Source organism: Microtus ochrogaster, chromosome 10, assembly GCF_000317375.1.
Source record: "Microtus ochrogaster isolate Prairie Vole_2 chromosome 10, MicOch1.0, whole genome shotgun sequence".
Lineage (NCBI taxonomy): Eukaryota > Metazoa > Chordata > Mammalia > Rodentia > Cricetidae > Microtus > Microtus ochrogaster.
The window spans coordinates 52,105,015-52,117,563 of record NC_022016.1 but is presented as its reverse complement, the minus strand read 5'-3'; the positions used below and the strand labels follow the sequence as shown (position 1 = coordinate 52,117,563).

Genomic DNA, 12,549 nt, shown 5'->3' with positions numbered 1-12,549 from the left:
CCACTGCCCGGCCCCACTGATCCTTTTAAAAATACATATTATTTCTTGTCATTGCATGTACAGATGCGTGCACACACGCTTGCTTGTGTAGGTCGGAAAATAACTGTGCACTCAGTCTCTCCTACCTTTACTGAATCCAGTAGCCATGGTTGTGTGGAAAGCACATTTACTCACTGAGCCATTCCAGTGGCCTTGACCCGGTGATCTTGTCTAAAAGACACCCAAACATTTGAAGACTTGAGAAGAAAAGACTATCCTATCTTTTCATGTTAATTTGTTTTAATGTTTTATCCCTTTTCATAGGTAAAATGTTCTTTCCTGTGTCTTCCCTAAAATTAAGCATTTTATCTATGTTTGGTGTTTGTTAGTTTTTCAAGACAGGGTTTCTTTGTGTAGTCCTGACTGTCCTGGAACTTACTCTATAAACCAGGTTGGCCTCGAACTCAAGAGATCTGCCTGCCTTTACCTGCTGAGTGCTGGGACTTAAAGTGTGTACCACCACACCTGGCTCATCTATAATTTCCTAATGGCACAGCAGAGCTAGACACACCTGTCCATGTAGCACAAAAGAGGAAACCCCTCTCTCGCAGACAGCAGCTGCTCGTGTGTCGTGCCTTAATGGCTGAGATTTTGTTTCGTGGAAGCCTCCTGTCAAGCTGTTTATAGCTTGTTTGCTTATATATTATTGTTTGTTTTCTTTTATGTGTGAATGATCCAATTTCCTATTTTATGTCTTAGCAGCTTTATTTGTTTTTTTATTAATTTTTTGAGACAGGATTTTTCTATATAGCCCTGGTTGTCCTGGAACTTGCTCTATAAACCAGGCTGTCCTAGAACTGAGATCCAACTGCGTCTTGCTGGGATTAAAGGCATGTGCTGTTGTAGAATGTTATTTTAACTAGGTAAAGATATGTTACATTTGTTTATGCTGCAGAATATTACTTCAGCTGTGTAAAGGTGTGTCACCTTTGTTTAATTAAGAAAAGATATGTTGCATTTTTGTTTCTCCTCGCCTACAGCACCTGATTCGTCTAATACACTGAATGACCAGTCGCTAGGGGGTGAAGGGTAGGCAGGGCTAGGAGGCAAAGAGAATAAATAAGAGGAGAAATCTAGGCTCGGAAAAAAGGATGAGGAAGAACAAGAGGAGGAGGAGGAGAACTGAGGGAGACGCCTACGTGGTCCAGCCAGAGACGGAGAAGCAGAGAAAGTAAGATGTGCAGAAGAGAGGAAGATAATAAGCCCCAAGGTGAAAGGAGATAAAGAGAAACAGGTCAAGTTTAAAAACCTCACCAGAAACGTGCCCAAGCTAAGCTGAGATTCAAAACTAATAAGTCTCTGTGCCATGATTTAGGAGCTGGTTGGTGACCAAAAAGAAAAAGCCTGGTATGGTACAATGTGCCACCATGTCTTGGCTTCTTGGCAGCTTTATTTAATGTATTGAGTCCTGTTTTGACATGCTGGGTTTTTTGAAAAAAATCTAGCCTATGCTGCTCTGAACTTGTTATGCAGCCCGTCTGACCTTAATTTATGCTCCTCCAGATTCAGTCTCCCAAACGCTGGAATTAGATGTGAGCCACCATGGCCGGTTCTGTTTCTCCTTTTCACATAGCTGTAATTATATTTACATAGCCGTATATTCTGCTTTTTTCCCACTGTATAGTATTCTGTTACTAATGAAAACAGTCAGCCTCTGTGGGGCGCTGGTGCTTAGGTTACTTTCCTCTCAGTGGTCACCATCATTTTGTCCTGAGAAGGTGATGGTGGGGCACACTGGTGTTGTAGCCCTTGGAAGGGAGAGACAGGAAGATCAGGAGTGTAAGTCCAGCCTCAGCTACCTAGCTACTTATAGAACTTGAAACTAGTGTAGGCTACATGAAGCTTTTCCTCAAAAAATAAAAAAAATAAAAAATAAAAACAACATCAACAGAACCAATATCCATGAGAAGAGTTTTAAAGTATTAGCTTTGTTTATTAGACACAAGGAACAGGGCACAGAATCTCAGGTAACATTTAACCTCATGCCCCGTAGGTATGGATTTTAATTTTCATATCCCCCCTCTCTCTGCAGCAACTATAGCTTCTCAACAGATGGTTTCAGTGGTTCAGGAGGCAGTGGTCACGGTTCGTCTGTGGGCGTTCAGGGAGGTGTGGACTGGATGAGGAAGCTGGCCTTCCGCTATCGAAAAGTGAGAGAGATCTATGACAAACATAAAAGCAACGTGGGTGGTAAGTGTGGACAGCCAGTCTGAATCTGTTTCTTAATGGTTTCCTGCATTCCTTTCTGAGAGTGCCCTTAATCCACCTTGCAACTTAATTAATTCTTAGGAATTTATGTCATGTTAATTCTATATTTTAAGCAACAACAACAAAAAACACAAGCCAGGCAATGGTGGTGCACACCTTTAATCCCAGCACTCAAGAGGCAAAGGCAGGTAGATACATACAGATCTACAAGGACAGCCAGGGCTATTACACAGAGAAATCTTCTTTCAAGAAAAAAATATTAAAATTTAAAAAAAAAAAGAATGGAGCCAGGCAGTGGTGGCACATGCCTTTAATCCTAGCACTCTAGAGGCACAGGCAAGTGGGTCTCTGTGAGTTCGAGACCAGCCTGGTCTACAAGAGCTAGTTCCAGGATGTGCTCCAATGCTACATGTCTCCAATAACACAAAAAAAAGAATGGGAGATGATAGTTAAGGCTCTGCACCATTGATGGCTATTTGAATGGGAGTTTCAGTAGAAGCTCTACATTCCTAAATCCTCTTAATGTAACTTCGGATGATTATGCTATTTTCTTTAGACAAGTATCTTTTTAAAGAAAATGTGCTGTTAGTCGACTTCCCTTGCTGTGACAAAATACCTGAAATGATCAGTTTAACAGGCTGAAAGATTTATTATTTATTTATTTTATTGGTCATTTGGACCTGTTATCTTGAACTTATGGCCAACCAGAACATCATGGCAGGGAGAGGCTGGTCATCTCATTGCAGCAGAGAAAGGGAGGAGGAAGTGAAGGTAGCTTGGTTCCTAATATCACATTAAAGCACCTTCAGTGAGAACAAGCCTTCATTACATTAGCTTTTGGAGAATAGGTAAAATCTAAACCGTAATACATCCCACAGATTATTTGGTTGCTTGGCTTGTTGGTAGGTTGTTGAGACAGTCTTGTTAGGTAGCCCAGTCTATCCTTGAACTTGTTCCCAAGTACTGAGACGCTAGGCCTGCCCTACTATAGCCACCTCAGTATATCACATTTGATGCAGAATTTTTAATGAGTTACAGCCACTGTTGGTACTAATTAAGACTGCCATAGTGAACAAATATCCACACTCATCATGGCAACTCGAATAGTTGGGAAATAGGTCCAGGATCATAGTGGCAGTGTTCATGTGCTGTTATCTGAAAGGCCTTGGAAATATTATCTGCCCAGAAATGTTGTAGTTTCATGGATTGTTCAAAATGGAAGAGACATTAGAAATCTGTAGCGCAAATAATAAAAATCCAGAAAAGGATGTTGGGGATCAAACGGAAGATCAGAAAAGCAAAGCCACCAACCACTAGAGAGTTCTTACCTATACCAAGGCTGGGCCATCCTGTCCTCAATGTGACTGCAGACTGAGACCCTGAGCTCCTGTCTCCTCCTGTTCCTCTCTAGTGTGCCACCCATCTGGCCTCTATGGCTAACTAGTGTAGCTGCTGGGATTAAAGGTGTATGCCTCCACTGCCTGATCTTTATGGCTGACTAGTGTAGCTAGCTTTGCACTCTGATCTTCAGGCAAGCTTTATTAAAACACAAATAAAATATCACTATAGAAATCTACTCTAAATACCTCATTTGACAATTGACATTTGACAAATTAGCATCCATCATAGGGGAAAGCATAGCATAACACAGGCATATAGAGCAAATTAGTAGGCTGGCCACATTCCCTGACTTGAGGTCAATGCACTTTCCAATCTTGTTGTTCATTTACTAGCGATGTGCTCTTCTAAGAAAATAGTTAAAACTATGAGCCCTCACCCTCAAAAAAGACTGCACACGGTGCTGCATGAAGTTTAGGATTTCTGTGGATTCCACAGGAGAACATTCTGCCATGTCACAGTCTGTGGCTGAAAGCAGAGATGGGGCTTTGAAGTTGAGTTGGGTCATCCTGTGACAGCCTTCTGATAGCAAAGAGACAAAATCATGGGCTTCTAGCTCTCAGGAACCTAATTTCTTTTTTCAGATCCTCCCCTCCCCCAAGCCTAAGTGTCTGATCCTTTCCTGCCTACTGACTAGACCTCAGTTCCTGGAGAAAATGATACAGCACACCTGAACCTGCTTGGGAGAACATTTAAAAAGTGGTACCAGCCAGACATGTGTCACATACATTTAATGCCAGCACTAGGGAGGCTGAGGCATGTGGATCTCTGAGTTCAAGGCCCGTCTGGTCTACATAGTAAGTTCCAGGCTAGCTGGGGTTATATACTAAGACTGCCTAAAAAAAAAAAGTAATATCTCCCTATAATACAGGACTTTTTATAATTCTGAGTCACACTTGCTCTTTAAATTTTGTAACTCAGAGTGTCTGACAGTGGGTTCCTATATGAGATCTGTTATGTTTTATGCCCATTTAATCTAGTGTCCTAGAGCAATGTGTTTTCTGCTGTCAACTGCAGCTGTTTCAGCTGTAATTATCCTGCAGGGGATTGGTTCTTCACCCTGGCATGTTCCTGTGCAGGGAAGCTTGTACAACACCTCACTATGACGCTTATGTCCTGTTATGGTGTGCCCATAGGGAAGAAAACAATTTGGTGAGGAGTCACATTGGAGTAGTACCATTCTCAAAGTTTTCTAAACCATGGGGACTATATAACATCAGGGGCTCATGGGAGTTGCTTCTTTGTATAGCAAGTATATTGGCTCCTGGTCTGCAGCACAGCAGCGGATAAGCACGGCTTAGAAAGAAGGCTTTATTTTGTGTCACAGTGGCAGTAGGAGAGGGCAGCTGGCCATCAAGTCCACAGTCAGGAAACAGAGCGAAGAATACTTGTGCTCAGCTGCTTTCTCCTTTGTGTTCAGTTCAGGACCCCGGCCCATCTACATTTAGGGTGTGGGTCTTCCTACCTCAGTAGCCTAATTCTGATGATCCCTCACACATATGACCAGAGATTTGTTTCCATGGCGATTCCAAATCCCATCATGCTGACTATCAAATTGACTGTCATAGCAAGTTTATGTTGTCAGATAACAAATGTGTCTGCTTTTCTCTGAAGGCCTCCTCAGCCCGCAGAGGAAGGAAGCACTGCAGAGACTGAGAGCAGAGATCGAAGTTCTGACGGACTCCTGGTTAGGAACTGCGCTAAAGTCCTTGCTTCTCATCCAGTCTAGGTAAGGAAATGTTTCCTTTCATCTTCTCCTCTCAAGGACACACTGCTTCCTATCACTTGTCCAAGCCAGGCCATCCCCTAAAATGGAGTTTAGGATCAGGGATTAGAAGGCTCAAATGAGCTGGCAATGGTGATGCACTCCTTTAATCCCAGCATGCAGAAGGCAGAGGCTGATCTTTGAGTTTCGGGCCAGCGAGTTACAGGACAGCTAAGGCTACACAAAAAAACCTTGTCTTGGGCTGGAGAGATGGCTCAGTGCTTAAGAGTATTGCCTGCTCTTCCAAAGGTCCTGAGTTCAATTCCCGGCAACCACATGGTGGCTCACAACCATCTGTAACGAGATCTGGTGCCCTCTTCTTGCCTGCAGGCATACACGCAGACAGAATATTGTATACATAACAAGTAAATAAATTAAAAAAAAAAACAAAAACCTTGTCTTGGGGAAAACAAAAGAAGAAAGCAGAATTTCAATGAAAAGGTCTCTGGACAGGCATAGTGATGCACACCTGTGACTCCAGGTCTTGTGAGGTGTAGGCTGGAAGATCAGGACTTAGTTCAAGGCCATCCTTAGCTATATAGTTTGAGGGCAGTCTGGGCTTCTTGATACTGTCTCGAGAACAAAAAGGAGGAGAAATAATGTAATAAGAAGATTAAGGAAATGAGTGGTGGTTGCAGCAGTGCACACCTTTAATTCCAGCATTTGGGAGGCAGAGGCAGGAGGATCTCTGAGTTAGAGGCCAGCCTGGTCTGCAGAGCGAGTTCCAGGACAGCTACAAAGAAACCCTGTCTTGGGGGAAAAAAAAAAATTTATTAAGGGAACCATTAAGGGGTAAACATGTGCTTGCTACCAAGTCTAATGGTGTTAGTTCTACATACACAATAAATGTAACTTAAAAAAAAAAATGCACTGAAGAGATTAAGACCTCTTCCTGAGTTCAATTCCCAGCAACTGCATGGTGGCTCACAACCATCTACAGTGAGATCTGGCTCCCTCTTCTGGCATGCAGATATACATGCAGACATGCAGGTGATTAAGGAGATTTTACCTTGAAGCCTAGGATGAAAAATAAATGCAGCCATAGCGTGTACTAGTATCCTGTTGCTCCTCTCTTCCTCATGTCTATAATTTGGGGGACCAAAAAAAAAAAAAAAACCACACTGAGGATAGAAATCCATGGGAGGTAAAGACCTAGGGAATCTTTGTGTCTTACTGAGTGACAAGCAGAGAGAATGTGAATAGTGTCTTATGAGTTCATTTCCACTGAAAAGACCACAAATGAAAGCTCTCCTCCGTGCACTTGTCTCTAGAGTGTGGTGTCCAGAAGAAGAAGACTTGGTGCTGATAGCTAACAAATGCAGTGAAAGCAGTGGCCAGAGCAGGGGAATGAGGGTGGAGAGGCTCAGTGCAGGAGCATTTACTGCTCTAGCAGAGGACCCAGGTTCAATTCCTAGCATCACGCCATCTCACTGGCCCCTCTGCCCTTTAGTCTAGAAAATAAAATCTGAATAAGAGTAATAATTGAGTTGGGCGTGGTAACACAGCACACAGAAGGCAGATCTCTGAGTTCGAGGCCAGCCTTATCTACAGAGTGAGTTCCAGGACAGCCAGTGCTATACAGAGAAACCCTCTCTTGGGGGGAAAAAAGAAGAAGAAGAGTAATATAACATTGACAATGCATTGACCAGCAATGTTCAGCTCTTTGAGGTTCCTTTTCAGTCAGACCCTGAAGAGCTGACCCATTTGAATTCTTGTTCTTAGGTTGCTTCAGTTTCACCATTTTCTTTTCCTCCTTCTTCCTCCTAGGAAGAACTGTGTGAATGTTCTGATCACTACCACACAGCTGGTTCCAGCCCTGGCCAAGGTTCTTCTGTATGGACTAGGAGAAATATTCCCTATTGAAAACATCTACAGTGCTACCAAAATCGGTATGTCATTCTCCCGTTGGCCTCTCGGAAACATCCCCTGGGGCTGCTGTTCCTGCCAGTTCTGCTACACAGTACAAGTGTTGTTTGCCATCCAGCAGTCTTCCATAAGAGGCTTGAGGCTTAGCAGGTACCATGTTCGCTCAGGAAAACAGAACTGAACTAGTAAGCTCCTTTCTTCCACAACATTTCTTTCTTCATTTGTTTATTTATTTTTTTATTCTGGCTGAAAATCTGTTATTGAGACCCGCTACCTGACTAGGTTAGAATCTGCTGCCAAGTCTGATGGCCTGGGCTCAGTCCTTAGGACCAGGTGGTAGAAGGAGAGAATCAACTCCATAGTTGTTCGGTGATCTCCACCTTCATACCATGGAACATAGGTGTACACTCACATACAACTGATGAATAAAAATGTTTAGCTGGAACGATGGCTCAGCATTTAAGAGCACTTGTTCTTGCAGAGGACCTGAATTCAGTATCCAGCACCCACATGGCAGCTCACAATCACCCAGAACTCCTGTTCTGGGATCTGACGCCTTCTTCTGGCCTCTGAGGGCAGCAAGTACACACATGATATATATACATGCATACAGGTAAAACATGCATAAAATGAATAAATCTAATTTTTTTAAGTTTTTAAATAAGAATTGAGAAAACTTAGTTTGGCAGTGGAGTTCTGTAGTCATTTGGGTTTTATTCACCAACCCTTTCTCCTGTAAGTTATGTATTCCATTGACAAGAGCTTTGGGCATTGAGGAAACAGACAATGGCTCCCTTCACCTTTGCCTCTGTTTCTGCTTTCCCATGCAGCAGACCTTCCCTGGAAGCCTCCACACCCAAGAGCTGCATTTTCTGTGGTGATCATTGCACTAAGGCCTACTGCCCACAGGCTAATCCAACTAAGGGAAGGCCTTTATACTCTCTGACATTAGGGAGCTTATTTGGTGATTTTCCTTAATCATAATTCTCCAAAGCTAATGTTGGAAGCTGCGGTGTGATCTGGTGCCATGGTAACCACAGCAAGGAGCCCAAGGCTTTTCTTGACAGAACTGTGAAATGGGAATAAGAATAGAAGGGTTTTTTTCCAATTTCTCTGGAAAAAGTGATTTCAAAATTAGGGTTTTCCTTTTTGTATATTTTTTGAGATAGGGTCCCACGTAGCCCAGGCTGGCCTCAAACAGACTGTGTAATCAAGGATGATGCGGAAGGTTCTGATTATCCTCAGCCTCCCAAAAGCTGGGACTAGAATATGTGTCACCATGCCCAGCTAAAATTATAATTTTCTATGTAACTCAGTAACCTTGGATATTGAATTCTCAAGATCATTTCTGAAAATGCCAGAAGTGAGCTTAGGGACCTTGTTTTGTTGTTTTGGAATTAGGTTCTCTAGCTCAGGTTGCTTCCAACTCACAGTGATCCTATTGAAGTTTTTGATTACAAGCTGTGCTCCACACTGACTGATATTCTCCAACGACTTGGTTGACCACATCCTCCAGAACAGAAGATCTCCCATCTGTTATAGCTGAAGAGCTCCCATCCATACTCTGTGGCATCCGTTAGAGTAGGTTCTTGCTGTGCATCTCTCCTCCTCCACCTCACCTGCCGATAAGCCCTCCTGTTCCCAGATTGTGATAGAGGCATGCCAGAGGCTATTTCCTCCTTGATCAGAGCATGTCAAGACATTGGGAATTTCTTCATCCTTCTTCCTAAACATGGTCCTTTTGCTTGATCTTAGGAAAATATCTGAAATCTGAACCAATGTCTTGTTTTTTTTCATAAGCAGATCACTCTTAGATACTGGCTTATTAGAAAGGCTATCATGGAATTAAACAGTTAACTTTTTAACACTTTGAGCATAATAATTCTGACTGGGCATATAGAAAAATGAAATATGATATTTGTAACTGGAAATTATATATGCCAGATTTAGAAAGACATACCCGGGAGGCAGAAGCAGGTGGTTCTCCGTGAGTTCAAGGCCAGCCCAGTCTACAAAGTGAAAAAAAGAAAAAAAAAAAAGTGCATCATCTACTTTCTCCCCTAAATGGAATTTAGGTTTAAGGCAGGGTAGGGGAGAAGAGTGTTCAGAAAGGGACCATGAAAGGAAGAAAAAGATCCTAAGAGAGGCAGAGACAGGGGTTCAATGGGATGCTGAGAACAGAAGAGAGACTGTTTGGGAGACAAAAGGAAGCAGCAAGTGGGGATTTGATGGCTCAGCAATTAATAGTGTTTCACTGAATTCAGTTCCCAGCTTCTGTGTCAAGTGGTTCACAACTGCCTGTCACTCCAGGCTCCTCTGATTTCTGCAATCACCTGTACGCATGTGAATAAATATTAATTTATTTATAACATATATGAAAATGAAACCCATCACTTTGTATGCTAGCTTAAAAAAGAATTCAGGGCTGGGGTTGTAGTTAATTGACAAAATGATTGCCTAGCATTCACCCCTAGGTTTGGTCACCAGCATCATAAAACAAGAAAAGAGAAAAATAAAAGTTTTGGGCTAGGAGAGCTCATTTGGTAAAGTACTTGCCACATAAGCCTGAAAACCCAAATTTGTCCCCAGCCCACATGTAATGGATATGATGACAGACACTTGTGATCCAAGCAATGGGGAGGAAGAGACAGGAGGATCCTTGGGGCTGACTGGTCAGCCAGAGGAATCTAAGCAGTGAGCCTCAGGTCCTAGTGAGAGACCCTGTCTCATAGAACAAGGTGTTTATAGCTCCTAAGGAATGACAATTGAGGTCTACCTCAGACTTCCATGTGCATGTCTGTCAGACACATAAAGATTCATACCCAAAATAGAAAGGATTAGTTTAATTATTTGAATATTAGTTGGATTATCTAATAGTTAATCCGAATTGGGCTCAGTATAGTGGCTCTCAGAGTCTTATGGTAAGTTAATGTACAGTCAAAAGCATTCATTCAGCAACAACTGCATCTGCAGAGGAAAGTCAGGCAGGACTGCCACAGTGAAGTAAGCACCAAACACCACATATACCCAAAAAGCCTTGTCTCTTAAGGAAGAAACTGGGAGCCACAGCAGACCAGTGTCTGCACCAGGACATCACTGGGCTGCCGCTTGGCTAGGAGTGTCATGTTTACAGGTATCATGACTACTTTCCTACAGGTGGCATTCCAGGGTCTTTCGGAAGAGTCTTAAGTCACTGGATCTGACGAGAATTAAAAATGAGGTTAATGGAGCAGGATAAAGAAGCCTACTAGGCTCCAGTGGATAGCTCTCAGCTCTTGGTCAAAACCCTGGTGAGATGGCTCAGAGGTTAAGAGCATTGTCTGCTCTTCCAAAGGTCCTGAGTTCAATTCCTAGCAACCATGTGGTAGCCCACAACCATCTGTAATGGGGTCTGGTGCCCTCTTCTGGCCTGCAAGCATACACACAGACAGAATATTGCATACATAATAAATAAATAATTTTTTTTTAAAAAAAAAAGACATGAATGTGGGAAAGGGACTTTGAAAGGGGGCCTCACAGAGGTGGGAAGGAGATGACAGGCAGGGCTGAGAGTAATCAGAACACATTATTATACACATGTGAAATTCTCTAAGAACAAATTTAATCAGTAAAAAAATATGGAAGCTGGGCAGTAGTGGCACACACTTTCAATCCCAAGACTCGGGAGGAAGAAGCAGGCAGGTCTCTGAGTTCAGGGCCAGCCTGATCTACAGAGTGAGTTTCAGGACAGCTAAAGTTGTTACACAGAGAAACCCTGTCTCAGGGAAGAGAAAAAATGGAGTTCTAAAAAGAGCAGTTGCCGTAGACCATGGCCACAGCCTGAATTTGGAGTCGAGACCAAGCTAAGTCTAGCTGCCGGCATGTGATCTGGTGAGACACTAAACCTATGATGGTCTGTAAAGCTGGGAATGGCAGTTCAGTGAAAGAGATGGGTGCTTTGTAAGCTCGAAAGTATGGGAAATACACAAGAGAGGTGGAGGTGGTTACAGCTTGTTCATCCTGGGCTCCTTGTCCTGTTTCTAGATAGTTGTTGTGAAGGTGAGAGTGAGTTGTTTTGGTAATGGCACGCTTTCACTTTGTTTGGGCAGAGGGGCTCCTGAAGGAGGCTGCTAGCATGGCAGGTGAGTGGAGCAGCAGTCCTTACCTTCGGTATTGAGAAAGCTAGGGAAGACTGTTCTAATAGGAAATGTGTTTTTCCTACAGGTAAGGAGAGCTGCTTTGAGAGAATTGTGTCAAGGTTTGGGAAGAAAGTCACATATGTAGTGATTGGAGATGGACGAGATGAAGAAATCGCAGCCAAACAGGTAACTGTAGAAAGAAAATAAAAACTGAGCTATGTGGTTGTTATGAAGCAGTTAGAAAAGCTGTACAAAGGAGCACATCTGTAATCCCCACATCTGGAGGAAGTAAGAGGATGTGAAGCACGTGTGGTTGCGGTGGGACCATAGGTAAAGGCTGAGATGTGTCTAACTTGGCAGGCTGCTGCCCAGCCGCACAGAGCCCAGATTCAGTCCTCAGCACTCTATAGCCAGGATGGAGCTTGCCTGCAGTCCCAGCACGTGTGAAGTGTAAGCAGGAGGTTGAAAGGGCATCCTTGGCTACATAGTTCATGGGATGCATGAGACTATCAAAAAAAGGGGTAGGGTAGAAAAATAGTAGAACTGAAAAATCCTTACAACTATTGTGTATTAGTAGTATATATTGTCCTTCCTCATTTTTCTTTAAGAAAAAGGTCTTTTTTTTCCCCAGGTAGAGTTTTTCCTATAATTTGTTAAGTCCTCCTCTGTCCTTTCCTCCCTGCCACTCAACCGTCTCTAAGGGTTATGAAAGTTCTCTCCTTGGCCTTTTTTTTCTTTTTTAGATTTAGAATCATGGCTTGCCAACTAGGACTGCCCTGATTTTCTTCACCCAGTTCATAGAAATCACAGCAACTTTAGTGAACTATGTGATTGACAGTCAGTTGGCATCGTTATTTCATGTTATCATGATAGAGCAAGTCATAGAGCTTGATAGAGCTTTTCCATGTTAACCATCGAAGCTTTGATTCTCCAGTACTGCTCAGTCTCCCTTTGGGAAAAACTGCAGTGGCTTCTCAGTCTGGAGAAGTAGTAGGGAAGAGAAGTGCTTGAGCCGTCGCAGAGGTCACCCTAAGCTAAGGTCTGCAATCTACTAAGAAATACATTCTCCAGGAGTCCAGGATGTAAAAGTCCTACTAGCCAGTCCTCAGCACTGAGAAAAAAACAGAATATATTGATTAAAAATGTCTGAGTGTG

The 12,549-nt window shown here is 43.0% G+C and overlaps 1 protein-coding gene across 4 annotated transcripts in view; it reads left to right on the top strand.

Annotated features, from left to right (window-relative positions):
* The window catches only part of Eya3 (EYA transcriptional coactivator and phosphatase 3), an 89,129-nt gene that overhangs the window by 73,077 nt on the left and 3,503 nt on the right, over positions 1–12,549 (top strand). For all 4 annotated transcript variants that reach the window (XM_005353121.3, XM_026781986.1, XM_005353120.3 and 1 more), the window contains 4 exons: positions 2,072–2,229; positions 5,260–5,374; positions 7,178–7,299; positions 11,480–11,580. In XM_005353121.3, coding sequence (XP_005353178.1) covers positions 2,072–2,229; positions 5,260–5,374; positions 7,178–7,299; positions 11,480–11,580 — 496 coding nt within the window. The remainder of the gene's footprint in view (positions 1–2,071; positions 2,230–5,259; positions 5,375–7,177; positions 7,300–11,479; positions 11,581–12,549) is intronic.